The sequence below is a fragment of the Cavia porcellus genome, unplaced genomic scaffold, assembly GCF_034190915.1.
Source record: "Cavia porcellus strain 051 isolate PalLab524CR breed Dunkin Hartley unplaced genomic scaffold, mCavPor4.1 scaffold_31, whole genome shotgun sequence".
NCBI lineage: Eukaryota > Metazoa > Chordata > Mammalia > Rodentia > Caviidae > Cavia > Cavia porcellus.
Window position 1 is genome coordinate 28,018,762 of NW_026947514.1, and position 24,420 is coordinate 28,043,181.

General features: G+C 40.9%; 3 protein-coding genes across 8 annotated transcripts in view; 1 reads left to right on the forward strand and 2 right to left on the reverse strand.

Annotated features, from left to right (window-relative positions):
* Lin52 (lin-52 DREAM MuvB core complex component) overlaps positions 1-281 on the reverse strand; it is a 132,292-nt gene extending 132,011 nt beyond the window's left edge. Inside the window, exon 1 of one of the 5 annotated variants that reach the window (XR_010044833.1) lies at positions 7-281. Coding sequence is in view for 4 of the 5 variants with exons in the window: in XM_063241010.1 (XP_063097080.1) it covers positions 7-37 (31 nt within the window). In the remaining variant the exon portion in view is untranslated. The remainder of the gene's footprint in view (positions 1-6) is intronic. The other 4 variants (XM_063241010.1, XM_063241007.1, XM_063241009.1 and 1 more) reach the window with 4 other exon arrangements.
* A 208-nt stretch (positions 282-489) lies between these two features.
* On the forward strand, positions 490-23,493 carry Aldh6a1 (aldehyde dehydrogenase 6 family member A1). Its single transcript, XM_003472413.5, has 12 exons — positions 490-649; positions 7,845-7,901; positions 10,271-10,345; positions 10,514-10,675; positions 11,131-11,209; positions 12,019-12,321; positions 13,515-13,636; positions 16,828-17,017; positions 17,227-17,408; positions 18,860-19,039; positions 19,397-19,495; positions 22,713-23,493. The coding sequence occupies exons 1-12, from the start codon at positions 602-604 to the stop codon at positions 22,815-22,817; spliced, it is 1,602 nt and encodes a 533-aa protein (XP_003472461.1). The 5' UTR covers positions 490-601; the 3' UTR covers positions 22,818-23,493.
* The window catches only part of Bbof1 (basal body orientation factor 1), a 54,472-nt gene continuing 35,574 nt past the window's right edge, over positions 5,523-24,420 (reverse strand). The window contains exon 11 of one of the 2 annotated variants that reach the window (XM_063241004.1): positions 5,523-5,677. In XM_063241004.1, the coding sequence (XP_063097074.1) occupies positions 5,648-5,677 (30 nt within the window). In that variant the 3' untranslated portion in view covers positions 5,523-5,647. Of the gene's footprint in view, positions 5,678-17,697; positions 19,630-24,420 lie in introns of those variants that run through there. The other variant, XM_023566108.2, reaches the window with a different exon arrangement.

A 24,420-nucleotide genomic window follows, 5' to 3' on the forward strand; every position in this document is an offset into this window, starting at 1 on the left:
TCTTACCGTCTGTGGGAGACGCCATCTTCCAACCCATGTCACGTGACGTGGTCAACCGTCGGCGGGAAAGTGAGAATCCATAAGCCACGCCCTGAAAAAGATAGCCTATCCCCAACACGTACCTCTGTCTCGTTTCCCCGCCCCAAAAAGGGCACTATTTGCCTATCCCCGCCCCCTAAACGCCACACCCACCGCGCCGTTGTTAAAGTGGAGCCAGGACAAAATTCTAGGAGGATCTTATTTACTTTCCTCAGTGAGGGGACGGGACCTCGGTTATGCAAGTGGCCAATCAGTGTCTCGGGCTAGGGGGCTGTGTCCTCCTAGAGCTTAATATAGAGTACCCACATTAGGGGCGGCTCCATATCTCCGCCAATAGAATTAGCTGAAGTGAGAAGGGGCAAAGACTCTTGCTTCTGGCCAATCACATATCCCCAAAACTAGCAGTGAGGAGGGTGGGGTCAGATATTCGCTCGAGTGATTGGCTAGAGAATATGGTTCTGCTTCCCAATGAGGAGGTCCAACAGGATGGTGGGCGAGGCTTGGAGCTTGGGCTGCACTGGTGGCGGAGGTGAGGGGAACCGAGCTGAGGCGGTCGAGAGCCATGGCGGCGGTGGTGACGGCGGCAGCGGTGCGGGCGCGGATTCTGCAGGCGAGTGAGGGTGGCTCCGAAACTAGCAATGGATCCTTTCCACCCACTCTCTGAGCCATGCACTTGCAGGACCGACTTTTGGGCCAATCTGTTCTTGGCCCACCCGACTCTCCGACCCTGTCCCACTCTCACTCCTTACGGTCCCTCGCCTTGGGTGCAGCTCTGGACTGTCGACCCTGGCCCTCTGCCCTTTCACTCCTGAGCCTCCTATTTTCTGGTTCTGGCTCACTGTCCTCCAATCCTGCTGAGCCCTTGCTTGCTTGCTGTCACCTCGGTCCGACCACTCTTTCCCTTTCACCTCTGCACCAACCAGTTCCCTCTCCCTGGAAACGCCCCTTTTGGTCACTTATTTTAGAGCTCATTCGCCTGCTGGGAGCGTCCAAATTGTTACACATACACATGCACACACGCACGCACAGATGCACGCGCACACACACACACCCGCCATCTTCTCAGTTCTTAGTGCAAGATGAAGGGGGAGGGTTATTTCAGGGGGCGAGGGGCGAGGGTCAATGGTTGAACTTTGAATCTCTTAGGAGCCTAAAATAGATTTTCACCATCTAGCAGCCTGTTTTGCTCTTTGTATTTTTACAAGTTCTGAACTTTCTTGCCAAAACATTCAGTTAAACTTCCAATGAAGTTACAGTGTTTAGATTGGAGATAAATAAGGACACATCGTTAAGCTACTGCTATATTTTATGTAGTTCAAAGGACTAAACATCTTTCCAAAACAGGTGATAGAAAATGAGAGCTGAGTAAGACCCAAAGTTCCAAATTATTACCCCTGCCCCCCCCCACTCTCACCCCACGCGCTGTCAGCTCTTTAAGGTCAATATACCTTCTGCTCGGTTCCCTCTGAAGCCAGCCTAAAGAAAAACAGTAGAGCTCCAGAAACTGCATGCCTGAGTCTCCAGTCCTGTATATAGCCTTTCCTCTGTGGCTTACAGCCTAGCAAGGACATAGAATATGAGGCAAGATTTACTTCTAGCAAGACACTCAAACCTGCAAGAAATGACATTGCCTTTCTTATTTGTTACATCCTGCCCCAGAACTTCTATATTGCTGTGCTGCTAAGTAATATCATTATTTATCAGATTTCAGTAGGTTCTCTTGCAGAAATGTATGCATTTTTAAGATTCTTGGCAGACTTGGGAAAGGCTCGTGTTTGAATATGCTATTTAATGGGACAGTATGAAGAATGGGCAGGAGGAGTTAGATTGGTTTGGCTTCACTCCTGTCTCTTGCAGGGATCTGTTTCTGTTCTAGGATTTTTTTAGTAGGAGGGAAACAGAGTTTCCATCTTATGTTTTCCACTGCCAACTCCTTCTTGAAATCTTGTACTGAAATTAGCCTGTACTCTCACCAGAGTGAGAAACTGAAAATCTTAAGACAGTATTTTGTCCTTTGTACCAAGGAGAAACATCTCTCTTGTAGTTTGGAGACAGACACTGTTTTTTTTTTAATTCATTTGAAACCTTTGAACTGACTTAGAAAAGACCAAAAATAATAGCCAACTAGGAGTTGCTCTAACATGAAACTTCAATAAATAGTCTAAGCCAGGTGTGATAACTCTGGCCTGCAGCCCCAGCTACTTGGGAGGTAAGAGGATTGCTTGCCACCAAGAGTTTGAGGCTAGTCTGAATAACATAGAAAGATCTTATCTTAAAAAAAAAAACACCTAAATCCTGGTAGTTGTGGTAGTACTGTGGAAGGCTGAAGCAGGAGGACTACAAGTTTAAGACCCTCCTGGGAAAATTAGTAAGATCCTGTCTTAAAATTAAAAGGGCTAGAAGAGGTAGCTCAGCACTCCTTGGGTTCAATCCTCACTACTAAAAAACAATTAAAAAGAAAAATGATTTATAAACATATAAGTTCATGTTTTAATTATTTAGCTTATCTTGTCTGTTACCAAGAATATACGTAAAATCTCTCTGTTCTTGTGATATTTATTCTCATTCAGAAGTAGGAAAACCAGTCTGAAAGACACTCACTGACTTGCCTCAATAATGTGATACAAGGACTTCAAGTTTCATAATCATACTTAGATTTATTTTTGTCCTAGCGTCACCTCTTCTTTGGGGGATGGGTAGTACTGGGAATAGATTCCAGGAGTGTTTTACCACTGATCTACATCCTTCTGCCTCAATCTCCCAAATGCTGGACAACATAATGAGAACTTGTCTCAAAATAAGAAGTATTTTAAAAGGGCTGAGGATGTAGCTCAGTGCAAAGGCCCTAGATGTAATTCCCCAGTAATACACATGCATGCACAACATAAGTGGTCGAGAATGCTCAAGTTGATTGATCAGTGCCTCTCCTGTCCTACATGAAACAAAATTAGTATCAAATGGTTGCTTGGTGACCACTCATTCTTTCATTCTGCAGATGAGTGCTTCCTCTATTCTAGGAACCGTGCTAGGAGCTGAGGACACAGTGGTCTAGTGATCTAAAGAGAAAGATAAATACACTGTTATTCCATAATGTGAGATGACGAATGGAGGAATTCAGCTGCTTTAGGAACTACACAGTGAGACTTCCCAGGGCAAATGATGGCCAAGTAGAGACCTAAATGGTGGGAAAGACACGCAGTGCTAACAAAGAGGGACCAACATAAGCCAGGGCAGAAAACACAAAACACATTCTGAGTGGCTGCAACAGAGAGAGCGAGGAGGAAAGTAGAAACTGTGACACAGGAGGAGCCCCCAGGCATGAGGGTACACACCTGCAAACTCAGCTACTTGGGCAGCAAAGGTAGGAGGATCACAAGTTCAAGCTGAGCTTGGACAACTTAGCAAGATCATTTTAGACTTAGCAAGTCTAAAAATAAAAAATACAAAGGACTGGGAATGTAGCTCAGTGATATAGCATGCCTTGTTCAAGCCCCAATACCAAAGAAAGAAAGAAATTAGAGAAATAGAAATTAGAAAAATAATACATAGAGTTTTCCAAGCAACATCAAGAGGAGTAGAAAGGCACTGAAGATTGTTTTGTTTTGTTGTGGCAGGGAAGAAGCCTAGCTAACCCTCATGCATACTAGGCAAATACCACTGAACTACATTCTTAGCCTCATTGGAAGGTTTTGAACAAGGGAATGATTTGACCAGATTTGTGTTTTAGAAGGAGCCTCTATCCAGTGGAAACTACATTCAGAAAGTTTAAGCTGGGTGTGGTGGTACACACCTGTAATCTTAAGAGGAAGGCTGAGGCATGAGGATTGCCCCAAGTTTGAGGCCAGCCTGAACTTGTATAGGGAGACTCCATCTTAAAAAAAAAAAAAAAAAAAAAAAAAAAGCTTAAGATTAGAGGCTGGGAGCCCATTAGGAAGCCATTATTGATGTCCAGGTGACAGACAAGAAAGAGTATGGTAGAGTGGAGTAATGGCAAAGCGGTAGTGTGTCCAAGACTTCTAGGAAAACAGGTTGCCAGGGCTCGTTTGACCAAGGAAAGAGAGGGATGAAATAGCATGACATTTAGGAGCTTCACTCTAAGCTGCTGCTAAGTGGGCTGTAGAAGGCAGAGCAGCCTGGCAGGAGGAGTGTTCAGCTTTTCCAACATGTGCTGAAGTAGAGATGTGAGGACGTGATCTGGATGCTGCCTGAAGAGGAAGAGTCTACGAGCTGCAGATGTGGCCATCATCGGGATCTAGAGAACCCATGGGAGCTGATTAAATCACCCAAGGAGTATACACAGATTGAGAAGAAAACAAAGCGTAGGAACAATGAATGAATGGCCAAGTGGGAGAGGATAAACCAGAAAAAGTGGCAGAGAAATGGCCAAAACAAAGGAAGAGATGCCAGGGCATCCAAAGACAGTGCAAAGGGCACGCAGGAGGAAGACAGGTGGCCACATCACCCCTGCTGGGAGGTCCAGTGCAGGGAGGACTGAGGAAAATCCATGGGATACAGAGAGGGAGTCACTGGTTGTCTCAGTCACATTCCTTGTTCCTGGGACAAACTGCTCCACTCTACAACTCAAAGGAGTTTATTTCAGCTCACAGTTTGTAAAGGTTTCAGTCCATATTCAGGCAGCTCCAAGGCAGGACATAATAGCAGAGGCAGAGGAGCTAGAGCAGGAGATAAACCCTTCCAGGCCACACGCCCAGTGACCCACAGCGCCAAGGCCCAGTCACTTCCCCAAATCCACACAAATGAGCACATGAGACTTTCAGGGAACATCTAGATATAAAAAATGACATTCTGCCCCTGCGCTGGAAAAAACTCATGCATATTCCTTTATGCAAAAGGCATTTAGTCCATCTCTAAGGATTGCCAAAGTTTTAACAGATTCAGCACTATTGAAAATTCCAAGTCCAAACTCTTAACTGCAAGCTCTTGTAAAATATCAAAAGAAAGTTAAATATTGCTGACATACAAAGGCACAGGGTAAACAGTGATGTTGACCCTGAAGGATGGAGTAGATTGAAGCAGGAGATGATGAAATAAAGATACTTAACAGAACCTTTTTAGGAAGAGTGTAGTTAAAGAGTAGGGGTCTCAGATATGAGGAAGGATTTTATTTTAGTGTAATATCCTAGAAAGTTAGATAAAGGTTTAAGGTACAGGAAAGGATAATAGATGGAACTGTCAAGATATGAAAAGTTGGCTTCAGAGCCCAGGGGCAGAGATTAGCTTTAGATTTCTTTAATCTATAGACATTGGACACATCTGTATCTCTTCACTTTGCCTTCAGCTTGCTGGCCACCTCCATCAGGTGCAGGTCACTTTTTCAGGTTTGCTAATAAATTGAAGAAGTTAAACTTCATTAGATGCACAAGTGCATGCCTGTAATCCCAGCAACTGGGAGGCTGAAGCAGGAGGATCATGAGTTCAAAGGCAGCCTGGGATAATAAATGGCAAGTTTGAGGTCAAATTGGGTTACATAGTGATACCTTGTCTCAAAAACCAAAATAAACTGGGGATGGTGGCACATACCTATGATCCCAGAATATAAGGGGCTGAGGCAGGAGGGTTGCCATAAGACCTGGGCTCCATAGTGAATTCAAGGCCAGCCACAGTACACAGCAAGACCCTGTCTCAAAAAACAAACCAAAGGAAAAAAGGTCAATAAGAAGTTGAAGAAATTCCCATCCCTCACCCTACTGTTTCTGTTTTCTCTGAAGTAAGAAAAACAAAGTGATAGAAGTAACATGAGTTGAAATTTTTAAGAGAATTGTTAAGTTTTGAAGTAGTGAAGAGTAAAAGCAAATCAGCATATATGATAATATTTAGTGAGCACCCCACTGCATTCTAGTTACTTTCCATCTGGACAATCTTGATTGTAGTAACTGTAAAGCTCATGAACTAAACAGATTCAATGGCTACGTCATCTGTCCTGGAACTCAGTCTTTTGAGATGACAATTACCTAAGCAATTGTAGCCTCCAAAAATAAACCTCAGTGGGGAAATACCAGCTGCTGTGGAATTACAAAAGAGGAGCTTCTGACCTAATCTGAGGTAGGAAGCAGACTGCTCTGGACCTTCCTTTGTTTAAACATCTACCATGTACCAGGTTCTACACTGGCTTTAGAACCCTACCATGTATCAGGTACTTTATTGGCATTGGGAACACGGCTATAAACAAGGCTTGCTAGCCTCTAGGAGAGTAGTGATGGTCTGATTAGTTTTTGTGGGGAATGAGAGAGGAAGCAGACTAGATATTTGGAAGGATTGTCTGTTGGCCCAAAAGCCCATCACGGCACCCTTTACAGCAGAGAGCACTGCGGGTGCACACAAATTCTTGTGCTTTGGTTAATACTAGTATCTCTTCAGACAGTATCTCTTTCTCTCTCTGTCTCTGTCTCTGTCTCTGTCTCTGTCTCTCTCTCTCTCTCTCTCTCTCTCTCTCTGTCTCTCTGTCTCTTTCTCTTTCTTTCTCTCTTTCTCTCTTTCTTTCGTACCTGGAATCAACCTCAGGACTTTGTACTTGCTAGGCAGGCACTGTGCTACTGAGCTACATTCCTGGCCCAGCTTTCATGTTTCTTAAGTCAACTTCTGCAACGTCTATACAAACTGTTTTTCAGAGTTATAGTTCAAGAGTTACATTATTGTAACTGACCCTTCTTCCCCCCTCACTGATTTAACTTATACTACACAATTTTATCAGATATTACCAATACCACACAATTTTTTTCTAAAAGGTAACTGTGGCAGTTTTTTTTTTTTTTACTAAAGGTACCTGTACCTTATTGAAATAAATTTGACATAAAATAATAAGTACATATTTAAAGTGCATAATTTGATCAGTTTTAAAGCTTGTGTACACCTGTCACCATCATCATAACAAAAACATCACAATAGGGGGCTGGGGATTTGGCTCAGCAGCATAAGCGCCTGCCTTGCGAGCACGTGGTTATGAGTTCGATCCCCAATACCAATAAAAAAATCAGCATCACAATCAAGATAAAAAACATACCCATTACCCAGAAAGTTCCTCTCTTACTATCTTCCCCATCATCCCTGGGTAACAACTATGCTTTCTGATACTACAAATTAGTTACAAATTTTTATATAAATGAAACCATCTAGTATATAAGTGAAATAATCTTGAATTATGTGTGGCTTCTTTCACTTGCCATAATTAGAATTATCCATGTTACATGTATCATTTCATTCCTTTGTACTGTTAAGTAGTACTCTGTGCCTAGATAGGTACGTCAGTCTCCTTATTCACCCATGTAAGGGTGGACCCTGAGTCATTTCCAAGTTCCGAGCTGTTACAAATACAGTAGCTATGAACGTAGGTATTCAGTTACTTATATGTGTGCATAATACTCCCATTTAGTTAAGTACTGTTTATATTTCCAGTGATTATGTACTATATTAATTACAGTTTATTATAGTGATTATATTGTCTTCAACACTTACATAACATACTAAGCACTTCCATATTGCTAGGTTTATGGTGATTATATTTTCTAGGCCAAAAATTAGGAAAATACGATATGACCAAAAAAATTTTTTTTGACTCAAGACTGTCCTAAAAACTTAACTGGACACAATCATTTTGATTTGTCTTGCCCTCAAACTGTTCTATGTCTCATTGTTTAATACCTTTTTAAAATAACTATATGACCCTTGAGCATAAACACTCAAGTTCTTTTGCGCATACAGTAGTAGTATAATGTTGAGCTTAGAGTAGTCATTCACTAAATTTTTAATCATTTTTTGCTCTCATTGATCAAATCTTTGTCTCACAGGTTTCTTCCAAGGTGAACTCTGTCTGGTATCCAGCATCCTCCTTCTCTTCTTCAGTGGTGAGTATATTTAGCACTAAAGCTTTACTTCTGAGAAGGAATTGGTTAATTTCAGGCTATCTTCTTTTCTTCTTTGTATTATTATGAAGATACTATATATGAAATTATGTCTTGTTTTTCTTATGAAATATTATTTTCTCTTATGTTGTAAACACTGATGCATGTGTGCATGTTTTATTTTATAATAGTATTGGAGATTGAACCCAGGTATACTCTACTATTGAGCTATATCCCCACCCCTTTTTATGTTGAAACAGGGTCTCAAGTTGCTGAGGCTGGCACTGAACTTATAATCCTCCTGCCTCAGCCGCTCAAGTAACTGGAATTACAGACATGTGTCACTGCACTCAACTGTAATTATGATTTTTAATGGCTGCATTATAGTCCTCCATCAGGCACATATAACCTGAATTATGTAATACTTTCTTCATGTAACAGTTCAATGACTTCAGTTTTTCAATAATACAAATTTTTTATAGTTTTTTCTTGTTTACTTACTACATTAAAAATACCTCTAAAAATGGCCTCTAGAAAGTAATACCTTTTTTTTTTAACAGTCTTGCTATGTTGCCTAGGCTGGTCCTGAATTCTTGGGATCAAGTGACCCTCCTGCCTCAGCCCATTGAGTAGCTAATTAGCTAGAACTATAGGCACACACCACCATGCCCAGCGTTTTTTAGAGGTGTGGTTAAACCTGCCGTACAGTTGTCTTCTTCACAACGTTTCGACTTGTTTTTCCCAGCCATCTGATCTGCAGTACCTGAGCAAGGGCTGCTGCTTGAAACCTTCTGCTACAGAAGCACACACACACAGTCACACAGTAACGCTTCAGTCTTTGGTTCTCAAGCCCTGCAATAGCTTGAATATAGTTTGTCCCCTGCAGAGTATAGTTGAAATGTGATTGCCATGGTGGCAGTATGGGGAAGCGGCACTTCTATGAGATGATGAGGCTGTTAAGAGAATTAATGACTTTCTTGGTTATGGCCCCTTCAACCTTTTGCTGTGTCACGATGCAGCTACCTTGCCTTAGATGTTGAGCCTTTAGAACACTGAGATAAATAACCTTCTTTCCTTTATAAATTATATAGTCTGTGATAATCTGCTATGAGTAACAGGAGTCGGGGGGTTTAGCTCAGCGGCACAAGTGTCTGCCTGGCAAGTGCAAGGTCTTGAGTTTGATCTCTGGTACCTAAAAAAACAAAAAACAAAAAACCAGAAAGCATGTAAGATAGACCTCTTTGGGGCCAGGGTTTAGCTCAGTGGTACAAGTTCCTGCCTGGTAAGTGCAAGGTTGTGAGTTCAATCCCTGGTACCAAAAAAAAAAAAAAAAAGATAGGCCTTTTGGAAAAGTCAGTGAAAGGAGCTACTTCCAAAAGGGGGGCGGGAGGGACAGGAGACATCTGACTAGAAATACTTTAAAAGCCAAGCATGATACTGCATGTGTATAATCCCAGCACTTGGGAGGCAGAGGCAGGCAAGAGGATTGCTGCAAGTTCAAGGCCAGCCTGAACTACATAGTGAAACCCTGCCTCAAAAAGATAATGAATAAATAAATAAATAAAAGTAACAGATACGTGGTCGCGTGACAGAAAATCTGCGGGTCCAACAAAAATCAGTGGCTAATCTGAGTTAACACAGAGTGGCTGCTTTTTAAATATAAACTTCACAGGGATGCTGGGCATGGTGGCACTTGCCTATATCCCAGCACAGAGGGAGATTGAGGCAGAAGGATCACAAGTTTGAGTTCCACTTGGGCAACTTACTGAGATTTCTGTCTCCTAAAATAAAAAGGACTGGGGATGGAGAAACCCTGCGTTCAGTCCTCACTACTGGGGGAGAAAGAGGGGGCGAGGGAGCTCCCCAAGTAATGTGTGTCCACTCGTGACATTTACTTGGTGAACAGCAGGGAAATTGCCGGTCTTAGGTCACAATATTGAGATGCTGCCCTGTAGACAAGCACCGTATTGTGTGGATAAGGTGTATCCCCTCCTTACTGGTAACACTGCCTTGCTGTTCTCAGTACTGGAGTTTGATCCCAAGCCCTCATGTGTGCTAATGATGCAGGCATGCACTCTGGCACTGAGCTACATTCCAGCTTTTTTTTTTTTCTTTTTCATTTTTGCTTTGAGATAGGGTCTTGCTAAGTTGCCCAGCTGGACTTAGACTTTCTATCTTCTTCCCTCAGCACCCACTCCCCACCCCGAGTAACTGAGAGATTCCAGGCCTGCACCTTGCCCAGCCCTACTGGTAATGTTTCTAGAGAGTAGGAGGCTCAGTTATCAGCCTGAATTCCTCCTTCTTTGGAAAAATGAAAGAGGGAAGCAAAACAACCAATTAATGTAAACTTTTGGTTTCTTTTTTTTTTCCAGCCAACTGTAAAACTCTTCATTGATGGGAAATTTGTTGAATCCAAAAGTGACAAATGGATTGACATTCACAACCCAGTAAGCAAAGCTTTAGAACTTAAAACTGCTAGCCTAGAATCTTGGGGATACGGTGAAAGGTGAGGACCTGGGCGTTTAGTATGAAGCACATAGTACCGCTTCAGTGACCAGACAGAACACAGAGAGGGTGGCACTGGCATGGCGTGAATGGCTTCTTTTTCCCAACAGGCCACCAATGAGGTTATCAGTCGGGTCCCTGAGTCCACCAAGGCTGAAATGGATGCGGCCATTGCCTCCTGCAAGCGTGCTTTTCCCGCATGGGCAGACACATCAGTGTTAAGCCGGCAGCAGGTCCTGCTCCGCTATCAACAACTAATTAAAGAAAACTTGGTATGAAATGTAAATTGTACCACTTTCCACGCTGTTGCCTAGGGAGAGTTGGTCACTCCTCCAGAGACCTTATCAGTGCCCTCCCTAACTCTACAACAGGCAACACTGACCGTGGCCCTCGCCCTGGTTCTCTTCTCCTGCAGTTTTGTGCTTCCTTGGCTAACAGAGAATTAAATGGAGTAACACAGGGACTAGGGATGTAACTTGGTGGTGGAGTGTATGCTGGACATGTTGGCTCTGGGTTCAATCCCAAGCACCAGAAAGATAAATAAAAAAAGAAGGAAGAAAGGAGGGAGGTACGGAGGGAGGAAGGGAGAGGAAGACATGGAGGGGGGAAGAAGAGAGAGAAAGGAGGAGGAGGAGAGGGAGAGAGAAGGGAAGAGGGAAAGAAGAAAGGAAGGAATGACATAAGAAATATCCTTGCATTATTTTCTATCTGCGTGTTTTCTCTCTAGAAAGAAATTGCCAGGTTAATCACAATGGAACAAGGAAAGACTCTAGCTGATGCTGAAGGAGATGTCTTTCGAGGCCTTCGTAAGCTGGGAGCCCCTCATGGGAGTTTTGGGAAAGAGCAAAAAAATGACCGGAGGCAGAGATCCCAGAATGGGGAGGTTGCTGCTTTTTGCAGATTTTGCTATCCTATGATACTTTTTTTTTTCTTTTGCAATACTAGGGATCAAAGGGTGCTACAGTACCACCACTGAGCTACATCCCCAGTCCTTTTTATTTTTTACTTTGGGACAGAGTCTCACTAAATTGCCCAGACTGGTCTTGCACTTGTGATCCTCCTGCCTCGGCCTCCAAGAGTTCTGGGATTACAAGCACGTGCCATGACACTTGGTACCATCATACCTTTTTTAATACTTATTTTAAAAATGGCAATACCTGTCAAGTACTATTGAGAATAATTTATTTCATTTTTTATTTTACTAAAATGATCATCTGGTAGGTATATACATATCACTGTCTTTTCCCCATACTGAGATTTCTTTTTTTTCAGTACTTGGAATTGAACCCAGGCCTTCACAATGAGCTACAACCCCAGCCCTTTTTTATTTTTTATTTTGAGACAGGGGCTCACTGAGTCACTAAGTTGCTTAAGCTGGGCTCAAACTTGTGGTCCTCCTGCATCAGCCTCTCAGATGCTGGGATCACAGGCATGAGCCACCACTCCTGGCTGAGAAACTCATTCTGTACAACCTCTTCACATGGAAAGACAAATCAGTGTTTCTCCCCATCTTTGATCTGAGCCACTCCCTCTTCTAAGGGTTGCACAGAGCATGACAAAACTAAACTCAGTACTCAGTGTGGAGTACTGGAGCCTGACTTCTTCTGTGTTCCAGAGGTGGTTGAACACGCCTGCAGTGTGACATCTCTCCTGCTTGGGGAGACCATGCCGTCCATCACCAAAGACATGGACCTTTATTCCTACCGCCTGCCTCTGGGAGTGTGTGCAGGCATCGCGCCATTTAATTTTCCTGCCATGATCCCCCTCTGGATGTTTCCCATGGCCATGGTTTGTGGAAATACTTTCCTAATGAAACCATCAGAACGAGTCCCTGGAGCAACTATGCTGCTTGCTAAGTTGCTCCAGGATTCTGGTGCCCCCGATGGAACACTGAACATCATCCACGGAAAGCATGACGGTAAGTGCCCTTCTGCATGTGGCTATTTAGTCTGGCTACCAAGAAACCAAAGTTCTGGGTAGTAACTAGGTACTTTAGGATGCAAAAACTAGAGAGAAAGGGAGTTACTAACAGTTACCTCCATGTCTGAAGGTAATGTGTGTTGACTGTTTAATTGCCTGTGTGTGCTCATGGGGACATCAGAGATACGGATTAGGACCAGAGAGAGATAAGAGTAAAGAGAAAAGTTTTGTCTTAATGTTGAGGGGATTCATGAGGAATTTAACTGAAAGAATTTGTAGACACCAGAGAAACTGATGGCTTTTTAATTCATGTAATAACCAATACTTAAGTAGTGCCTCTGTGTTTCAGGCACTGTTCCTAGTTCTACTTCACATGGTTGGGAGTGTAGCTCATTGGTAGAACACGTGCTTCACTGAATATGTACAAGGTTCTGGGTTTGATCCTTAGCAAAAAGTAAATAACTTAGTAAAGAAAAAAGTTTTCTTTTCTCAATAATCTTTGTGACAATTACTTAAGGTCAGTACTATTGTTTCCCATTTTAAAGATGAGAAAATTAAGGCATAATAAAAGTAATTTGCCTATAAGTCCTAACACTAGGATCCATCAGAATGTACCCAGGGAGACTGATTGGTGCATGTGTGTGCACTTGTGGCTTGTTTTATTTAGACAGGGTCGCGCTCTGGAGTTCAACCTAGCCTGGGCTGGCCTCAAACTCATGGTAGTCTTTCTGCCTCAGCCTCCCATGTGTTGAGATTACAAGCGTGTACCACCAGGCCTGACTGGTCCTTGCTGTAAATACTATGCCCCCTTACTTCTCACAGGAGGGCACTGTACTCTCTGAGGGTCTCACTGCACAGAAACAATTGAGGATGTATCACATTCTGAAAGGACAGAAAGAAAGGGTCATATATTGAAAGGACAATAGTGGTTATAGTCTTCAGAGTTAGACTACAAGTGGAAATCCTGAAATAGTTAATGAGAAAAACAGTGAAAAGGAAGAAGTTAAATGGAATTAGTAATGTAAAGAGTTTAAGAGAAATAAATATGAGAAAACTCATAATGGGAATTCAGTAGAGAAAAACAAATGTATGAAAAGTTGATTCATTGTAGTGGGGAAGGGAAAAACGTGTCATCTTGAGAACACTGTGACTATTTGTTTACTGTGGTAATCATTTATTTTCTTCTTAAAGCTGTCAATTTTATTTGTGATCATCCGGACATCAAAGCAATCAGCTTTGTGGGGTCCAACCAGGCAGGAGAGTACATCTTCGAGAGAGGGTCAAGACATGGCAAGAGGGTTCAAGCCAACATGGTGACGTGTTACTCCCTTTCCCCCAAACTTTGTTATATGCATTTGAATGACCTAGGATGTGTGTTTGTGTGTGTGTGTGTCACACACAAGATAGCTAAGGTAATTACACTACTAATTTCTATTAGTTCATTGAAAAGAACGGTTTGTACTTACATTGTTTGATCAATTTTTCATGCCTATATCTGGTAATCTGAGCAACTCTTCCAAAGATAATACCACACAATACACAGTATGTTAACCATTGGTAATCTCCTATTAGTTTGTTCTGTTTTTTTGTTTGTTTGTTTGCAGTACCAGGGATCGAACTCACGACCTCATGCTTGCCAGGCAGGCACTTGTGCCACTGAGCTAAATCCCTGGCCCTATTAGTTTGTTCTGATATTCTGTATAAATGTTTTTTATGGTTTTTTCTCTTTAAATAAAAAATAAATGACCTAGGGACGGCCCTCCGCAGGGAGTCACTTATTTCCCTCTACTGCCAGTGTTTCTTAATCATATTTCACCCTGACTGTCTTCCCCTTAGCCGTGAAATTTGTAAGTTTTACTCTCCCACTGATCACCTTTTATCACATACAACAAATGTTGGCGACTCGGGGCACATTCCTCCGCAAAGATGTCAAATTCTTTAGGCTTCAGTAGCAACAGCCAGATTTTGGTTCTATTTTTTCTTTTATACCGTGCTTCCAGCCCTTAATCTTTCCTTCTTTTAAGGAATATCCTAACTACTAATGTCAAAGATATGACCTTCCCTAAGAGGTAAGTCTATTTAAAGCACCAGAAAAAGCTAAATATCCCTAATGATATGTGTGTAGGTTTACTGTTCTTTCTAGTTCCTTGCCAAATGTTGAGGGTGTGTGTGTGTGTGTGTGTGTGTGTGTGTGTGTGTGTGTGTGTGACACTAGGGATTGAATCTTCACACGTGCATGCTAGGCAAGCATGCCATCACTGGACTACATCCTGGCTCTTTTTATTTGTATTTTTTATTTTGAATCAAGGTCTTGCTTGCTAAAGTATACTGGTAAGTCTTTGTGATTGTCATGCTTCAGCCTTCCAAGTAGCTGGGATTACAGCCATGGGCTACCATGCCAGGCTGAGACTCTTAGATACTAACTATAAAATCCTGTTGCACCTGTCTTGCCTTTCTCCCCACCTCCACCGCAATCTCTCCAGTATTGAAGCTATGGCCTTTGCACTGAGCTATAACCCCAGCCTTTTAAAAAATCTTTGAGACAAAGTCTTGCTAAATTGGTTGGTTATGGTTGTACATGCCTGTAATCCCAGCACTTGGGAGGCTGGGACAGGAGGCTTACTGTAAATTTGAGATCAGCCTGGGTTACAAAGTGAGTTCAAGGTGAGCCCGAACTGCATAGTGAAACCCTGTCTAAAAAAATTTTTTTAAAATACCCCATACATTGCTAAATTGGCCCTCCTAGAGTGCCGGGATTGTAGGCATGTAGCTCCATGCTTAGCTATCTCGTCTTTCTTCCTTCCTGTTGTACAAGAGATAGCCTATGCACAGACTTAGAAAATTCATAATATGCCCACATTTTTGGATTTTTTTAAAAAGAAAAAATCAGTACAAGATAATTATTGGGTAACAATGGTTAATACACTGCACATTGGGGGGTTTTTTTTGGTTTTTTGTTTTGTCTTGAGATGGGGCCTCGCTATGCAGTTCAGGCTGGCCTTGAGCTCACTTTGTAGCCCAGGCTGGTCTTGAACTCGAAACAATCCTCCCACCTCAACCTCGAGAGTGCTGGGATTACAGGCGTGAGCCATCACGCCCCGCTCAATACATTGCATATTGTTATCTTTAAATTGGTTACTCAGAGTACAAGATATTGGCATGTAATTGTCCAATGATAGTACAAACCTTTCTCTTCAATGAACTAAGAAAAATTAGTAGTATAACTATCTTAACTATCATATTAATAATTTCAGCTTCTTATATGAGGGAGACAATATGATGTTTACACAAGTGAGTCTGATTTAGTTATTAGTATGGTCTCTAGTGGCATTTATTTACCTATAAAAGCCTTGAGCTTATCCTTCTTTATGGCTGAGTAGTACTCCATTGAATAAAAATACCATCTTTTTTATCCATTCCTCAGTTGATGAGCATTTGGGTTGTTTCCAAGATGTAGCAATTATAAATTGTGCTGTTATAAATATGGGTGCACATATATCACTGTGGTATAATATTCTGAATGCTTTTGAATATGCCCACATTTCATGATTGAATATGTTTAATTTGACACAAGTCTTTCCCACTCACTGTTTACTGAGTATATTCTGTGTTCAACATTGTGCATAATGGGATGAAGTAACAGACATGGTATCTATTCATGCTGCTAATGGAATTCTTATCTGGAAACTTACTGATCATCCTACATAGATAAGACATACATGTAGCTGTATCATATAAAAACAAGTCAGTATTTTGACTTTCAGCTGTTTACTGGCTTTACTATTTTTGGCAGTTTTTTGTTTATACTGTTCATTTAACTGGAAACCCAAATAGACAACAAATTCTTTCCTAATTTAAGAAAAAGGAGGATATTTTCCTCTGTTCCTGAATGTAACGTTTAACCTATTGGATTGAATTTGATTAGCGTTTTTTTATTTCCTCCCTTTGGTGGTAATAGGTTTTTTTTTTTTGTTTTTTTTTTTTTTTTGAGACAGGGTCTCTCTTGAAGGTCAGGCTGGCCTTGAACTCGCAGCAGTCCTCCTCAGCCTCCCAAGTGGTGGGATTATAGGTGAGAGCCACCACACCCAGCTAATAATTTTGATCTAAATAAATACATATTGCTGGGTATGATGGTTCATGCCTATAATCCCAGCACTTGGGAGGCTGAGGCAGGAGACTCACCATGAGTTTAAGGCCAGCTTGGGGTACATAGTGAGCTGGAGGCCAGCCTAAACTACACAGTGAAACCCTGTCTGCAAAATTAAAAAAGGAAACAAAAAAGGTCAATAAATACATACAAAGATAACTATCAGCTTATCAACTGGATAATGGAGGAAAAGTAATGTGGAGACCTGCTCAATCTTACTAAGACATTAGCACTAACAGTATTAAAAATAATTTGTCCATCCGCAAAACAACAAATGAATTCTCTAGTCCTTGCTTAAATTGTCTTTTGGTATTTCAGGTTAATTAAGGAAAACCATGAACTTTTTTATTTCTTTAGGGAGCCAAAAACCATGGGGTAGTCATGCCAGACGCCAATAAGGAAAATACACTGAACCAGCTGGTTGGGGCAGCGTTTGGGGCTGCAGGTCAGCGGTGCATGGCTCTTTCAACAGCAATCCTCGTAGGAGAAGCGAGCAAGTGGCTGCCAGAGCTGGTGGAGCGTGCCAAGAAACTGAGAGTCAATGCAGGTACTCACCTGCCTAGCAACTCTAGGTCCTGCATCTGTGCAGGAAGTGGCATGACGCTCCTGGTTTCCGCATTGTCCTTGGCCAGGGGAGAACAATCATGTCTACTCTTACCATTGCCTCTCTAACTATTACCTGTCACTCAGATTCATCTCTGACTAGCAGCCGTATTTTAAGGTAATAAAGACCCATCCTCGTATGTCTTTTTGTAGGAGACCAGCCTGGAGCTGATCTCGGCCCTCTGATCACCCCCCAGGCCAAAGAGCGAGTCTGCAATCTGATTGGCAGTGGGCCGAAGGAGGGAGCTACCATCCTCCTGGATGGGCGAAATATTAAAGTCAAAGGCTATGAAAATGGTAACTTTGTTGGACCAACCATCATCTCAAATGTCAAAGTGAGCAACTCTTATTTCATAAGTATTAGTGCCAAAGGCACCTTAGAGGCTATGGAATTTCATCCAGTTTATAAACAAAGGCATTTAATTATTAAAATCACAATCCCCACCAATTGCTCAGGTATTTTACCTAGCATCTGATGAACTCTCCTCTTCTGACCCCCAGCCAGAGCTCTGCCCTACACCAGTATTCAGCACACTCTCCATGTCGCCCTATCATTGCAGATGGTTTCTGTCCACACTACTCAACTCCTATGTGTTGTGTAAAATCAAGCCATAAACATGTGGCTGTGTTCTAATACAACTTTATTTATGGACATACATTTGAATTTTATGTAGTTTTACATCATGGAATATTCTTGTGGTATTTTTCTCAGCCCTGAAAAATGTAGAAATCATCCTTACCTGTGGACTGTACAGGTAGCCAGCCACATTTGGCCCACAGGCGGCAGTTAGCCAACCACTATCTTACATTACTTTGGTTACTTGTTTAGTTCTGTTTCCCATTCCTTCCTCCCACCCAGAGCTATCGCAGTATCTCAAACAATATGTTATTTACCAGTTTCTTCCCCTACTGCTGAGGAATGGGCCCAGGGAATACTGAGCTGTTTACTGAGACTAGATCTTGCTAAGTTGCCTGAGTTGGCCTCAAACTCAGCTTCTGCCTCAGCCTTCCACACAGCTAGGAGTACAGGTCCACCACGATTTATTGAACACCTACTCTGTACCCAAAAGTTAGCTGTATTTTTCACAAGAAAATTACAAAAAGAATTCATTGGTCAATTTTTATTTATCAAAACTCTGAAAGTCAGCTAATATTTGACTAGGTTGAGAGTAGAAAGTTTTTTTTGAAATTCATATATCCCCACTATAATCATGAATTAGGACTGAACACTTGCCATAGAACCATAAAGAAAAAAAATCTACTAATTAGCAACACAGCTGACTAGATGCAGTACTGAGGATGTTTTGACTGTTTAAGTGTGACCCAGTATCTAAGTAAAAATGTACAAATGTACTTGGAAGGCAAAGAAGTGAATGATAAAATTATTAGTTATAGGAAATTTAGCATGGCATTCCTATAAACAAACTTCTCTTGGTATATTTAATATATGTTTAATTATTAAAATGAACTTCTATGTAACTTTTTGGTAACATAAGAATTGTATGGAAGTAGTAGTACTTGTATTAAATAGGAGGCTTTTGATGTTTCATGGGAACTAGAAATGGGAGTATATTATAATTAACAGGAGTTTCAAGTTATTGTATGTTGGTTGCCCAGATTCTGGAACACAGAGAGGACCTTTTTTTAAATAAGAGATTTAATATGAAGCAGACTGCAAATACGCAAGCTGTCCATGTAAACAGCTTGACAGTAAAAGAACCAAATAAGCATAAAATATTCAGAATCCAAAAAGCTGACTTCTTTCTGGACATATCACTCTTGGTAGCCAAATATGACCTGTTACAAAGAGGAGATTTTTGGCCCAGTTCTTGTGGTCCTGGAGACAGAAACATTGGATGAAGCTATTAAGATTATAAATGACAACCCATATGGAAATGGAACCGCCATCTTCACCACCAATGGAGCCACTGCTCGGAAATATTCCCACCAGGTGGATGTCGGACAGGTTTGTGATTAGGGGTTTTTAAAATTCTTCTAGCTCTTTACCATGCTAAGAGACAATAAGTAGTGACCAATCACTGCAGCTTGTTTAAAGATGCCCCTTTAATTTTCCCCAGTGCTCCATTTTCTCCTTCAAGAATAAAAGTTTGTGGGGTAAAAGATACCTAGTTCATTGGGTCTCTCTCAAAAAAAAAAAAAAAAAAAAACCAAATTAAAAAAAAAAAACTCATGAAGTTCTGAAATTAAAAAAAAAAAATCAGATCAGTCTTTTTATTGTCTTTGTGCTTCTACATGGAGAATCCATAGTCAGGGTCCTCTGTGTTCTTTGCTTGGAATTTGATGTGGATTTGTTCTGCTTTAGGTGGGGGTCAATGTCCCCATACCAGTGCCTTTGCCAATGTTCTCATTCACTGGCTCTCGAGCTTCCTTTAGAGGAGACACCAATTTCTACGGCAAACAGGTAACTTGAGTTAAACATTCTTCCCTTTGAGAAAATTTCTTGAATACATTCAGGAGCAAGGATTCTGCCGAGAAAGGCTTGTCAGCAGCTCTGTGGTCTCATATGTTGTTCTACATGGTTTCTCAGAAAGACCCCTAGAAAAAATTAGTTGAACTAATTTTAATTAAAAGAAGTTAACAAACTTTTGCCCAAACTGCCTCTTCCTAAATACTTCAAGGCAACAGTTTGAGGAAAGAGCACCTGGAATTCCAAGCCTTTATATGTGTCATTTCCCCTGCCTATAACTGTTCTCCATCTCTAACTCCTCCCCTGGCACATCACAGCTTAAAAAATAGAGTCCTCCAGAAAAATTCCCCTATGATTCCCCCCCCCCAACTCTTTCCCTGATGCTGGGTGTGTGCTCCTTGTGCTTCCACTGCATATATTTCACCTAGGATAGTTGTTTAAAAAAAAATTTTTTTTCCCCAGTACTAAGAATGAAGCTCAAGCCTCTGTACTGAGCTACATCTCCAGCCCTTTTTAAATTTTTTTATTTTGAGATAAGAGTCTTGCTAACTTGATCAAGCTGGGCTTAAACTTGTGATCCTCTTGCCTCAGTCTTCCAGAATACTGAAATTACAATTGTGTGCCACTACACTTGGCTATTTACAAAAAATATGAGTGTGTTGGGTCTGATAGCACACACATAATCTCAGCAGTCCCAGGAGCAGTGCAGGTTTCAGCTCAAACTGGGCAACTGTGTAACAGCAAGATCTTGTCTCAAAAAAAGTAAAAAGGTCTGGGGATATAGCTCAGTACACAGACCCTGGGTTCAATCCCCAATATTGCTAAAATGGAATAAATAAAATCAAACTATAAAATAAAAATTTTAAAGGGCTGCAGTTGTAGTTCAATGTCAAAGTATTTGCCTAACATGTGTGGTACTAGATTTACTCTCCCTACATCATAAAAAGAAAAAAGTTTATTGAGTACTTTCTTTGTACCAAACACTATCCTTGGCATTATGAATATAGTGCTGAACAAGAAAAACAATGCTTGCAAAGTCAATCAAGCAATAAAAAAAGAAAAGAAAAACACTGCAGATCTGGAACTAGATTGCTTGGTTTCATTGTGACTTGGGAGATACCCTAGTTTAGGCCTCAAGCTTCTGCATCTGTAAAAGAAGTACATTTCATATGCTTTTGAGGAATAACTGTCACCACATACATCAGCAGGCACATGTCCTGTGGCAGGAACAGGCTGTTAACAGCAGAAATGAGCTGGAGCACAGTACATAAATGAGGAGGACACTGAGAATAGATGAAGTCAGTGAGGCAGAAGCTAAGTCACTGTAGGGCCCTTTAATCCACGTTAAGAAGCCTCATCAGACTATCAGGTGAAACGGAATAAGCCAGGCACAGAAAGAACACACAGCACATAATCTCACTCAAGTGGAATTTAAGCAGGTCTCACAAAAGGTGAGAGGGGAATGGTGGTTACCACAGGAAGGTGAAAGCAGGAGAAGACATGGGGAAAGGGTGATCAGCGCAGGGGCTAACTTACAGTTAGCTAGGAGCAAGCTCTGCTGCGTTACTGCATAGCAGTGTGACTGTAGGTAATAGGAGTATACTGTACATTGCAAAAAGGAGAAGGATTCTGGAAGTTTTCACCATAAAGAAATGATTTGGGGAGATCATTATGTTTAACCTTATTTAAACATCATGCAATATATGTATGTATCAAAATGTTCTATATATAAAATGTTAATGTGTATTTTTATGTTTTTCAAATTTTTTCAATTAAAAAAAGAAGTCCTCATCATATTATAATTCAGAAGAAATCTTTTGTTTTTTGAGACGTTTCACTTAGTAAATAAACTATCTTCGTTAGGCTTGAAATCGCAATCTTCCTGCCTCAGCTTCCCAGGATTACAGGTGTGCACTACTACACTAACTGTATTGTAATTATTGTTTACCTATTTGTAGTACCTGGCCCAGAGCAGGCTACCCAAGCATTTATTAAACAAACAGTTCTGTGCAACCTAAAAAACACACAACTACTTTGGAACCTTCATTAAAAAATTATGTATTTTATAGGCCTCCCCTTCTATAGGTTAATAAAAACATTAGTAAGATTACAATTTATAATAGAATTGCATAACAGATATGATAATGTGGCCAAGGGATTAAGATGGTATGGTAACTTAATGGCTGCTACTTTGCATTCTGGAAAGAAGATATGAAAGTATTATTATTACAGAATAATGTACAAAAGCCAAAGTAGCACATGCTTGTTGTTCCAGCTGCTCAGGAGGCTAAAGCAGAAGGATCATTTGAGTCTAGGAGGGAAGTCTGAACAACACAGTAAAACCTCATCCCAAAAATTATATATGGAGAAAGACAGACACAGAGAGAAACCTTAAACCTGCTGTATTTTTTTGACTCACACATGAGTAATTTAGAAGCGAATTCGTTTCATTTTACTTAGCCAGGCGTGGTGGCGCATGCCTGTAATACTAAAACTCAGGTGGCTGAGGCAGGAGAATCACTGCAAGTTCCAGGCCAGCCTTGGCTACATAGTGAGTTCAAGGCTAGCCTAAACTTTATAGTGAGACCGTGTCTCAGAAAACAAAAACAAACAAAATTTACTTTAGATTGTAAGATATTCTGAGTTTGCCCTTTGAATGTAGAGCTCATTCTCACTGAATGTAGACCTTATCAAAAGTGGTCTAACATGTATCATGCCTTTTATTCCTTTTCCTTTGTGGGATAAAAGATAACAATTGTTGAATAGGAGTTACTTGGTAGGATAATTTTACATGGTATTTTCTTCCAGCAATGCTATGAGGTGAGCATTGTGTCACTCAGATAATGCTCAAGTTTAAACTTCAGTCAGTAAGCCGAGAGGCAGGATCTGAGAAATTCTGTGGACTGCAGGGTATATGATATTTAGCTCTGAAATAAAATGATCTGCAAGTTTGACTATGTTACTCAATTTTTCCACTTTTGATACTCTTGGTTGAAAAGTTTTAATTTCAGAATATTAATGATGATGAGGATTTGGCTGTTTACTAAGTGACAGAAAGAATCACATGAGCACCATAGTGGATTTTCATTGTACCTATGAATAGGAACATGAATGGCATTCATCTTCCAACGCTAAATTAAGTGTCTCAGAAGCATGCTGATGTCTCCCAGAGGTACATGCTAATTCACTCTCTTTTCCTTGTTCTCTTTAGGGCATCCAGTTCTACACACAGCTAAAGACCATCACTTCTCAATGGAAAGAAGAGGATGCTACTCTCTCCTCCCCTGCTGTAGTCATGCCTACCATGGGACGTTAGAAATAAGTTTCTTCAAACCTACTGCATCCTGCATAACCTTCCTACATTGTTGACCAACTTCATTTGCCAGCTTTGTCCAGATCAGATCTCTCAGATTGGAGTATGTTTAACTGGAGTCTTTCTCAGGACTTGGCCCCTTCAGAGTTGCTGTAGGGAAACATCTAATATAATACTGACATCAGATTTTCACTACCTTTTCATACTTCTGGTTTTGAAGTAACTGATATAACTATGGAATGCTCATCTAGACAGAGAGCATAGACTTGTTTTCTAAAAATTTTTTCCTTTTCTGACAGCTTGAAAGAGGGCAAGGCCAATGTATTTACAGGAGATCATACAATGGAAGAACCCTTGGGTGAGGAAATAGCATGGAAACACAGTTCTCTCTGGCTGAGCCTCAAACACACTGGCTGAGCCTCTATCACTACTAGTAGGCGAGGCCCATCTGCCAAATTTTCCTGAGCCTGTCCCTCATCCCACAGAACACAAGATCTAATCTGCTTCTACTTATCCCAATAGTGTGACAACTGCTTTACTTTTCTGCTCAATGCCACTTTGTTGTCCTTGTGATTTATGACCACTGTTCAGTTCTATCAGTGTCCCTATTCTGATTCTTAAAATCACTTCTCAAGAATACCTCAGTATTCAGTGAATAAATCAGTTTTTTTATTATGTATGCCAGATGTTGAATTTCAGGGGTTACTTCAAATCATTAATGCCTCAGCCATTAATCCAGCTATAAGCAGTTTTCTTAATTATTTCAAAAGTTAGTTTAGACAAATCAAGTGTTTTAATCATGAATGTGGATAAGACTCTTAGCTAAAACAAGTCTAATCTGCTATTATTTGCCAAATTTTATATATTTTCTCTTGCCTGCATTTCTCATTAGGGATGCTTTTTTTTTTTTTGTCTTTTTCGTTTTTACCGGTACCAGGGATCGAACTCACGACTGCCTGCTTGCAAGGCAGGCGCTTTTGCCGCTGAGCTAAATCCCCAGCGCCCCCCCCCCTTTTTTTTCCTTACTGTTACCAATTGGGACCTAAGAAATTTCAGAGTTTTTCTTTACCTACAATTAAAACACTTTTTAACAGTCTTCTGCTAACTCAAGTGCCCTTATGTCTTTTGTCTTTGAAGTCAGAACAAAAACTGATGTGCTAAACAGAATGGATTCTGCCCTTTTGCTCCTCCATCCCAACTGAGTCCTAGCTTTCTGAATTAGAAGGCCGCTGGCTCTGGTACTCCTTACCCACATGGTATTGGTCATTTTCTTTTCTGCTTCTTCATTTGTCATTTGAGTAGTTTATTCAGTGAGCTAACGGTGGTGAAAAACTTTGCAAAATTGCACTTTGAACTTTATTACTATCATCAGTTGGATAGAGTATTAGAACATTCAATCTAATAAAGTGACAAAACTTTTAACAAAATATACTTACAAGAGTATAGGGTCTGTTTGTTTGTTTTTGTTTCTTAAAGGTAAGGGAGTAGAAATTTACAGTTTGAGAATAAAATGCCCTTTGTTTTATGTTATAAAACACAGCTAATGTTAAATCCAATGAGTTTAGGCTGGGTTGAATAAAAAGTTATTACTGTCTAAATTCCAGGT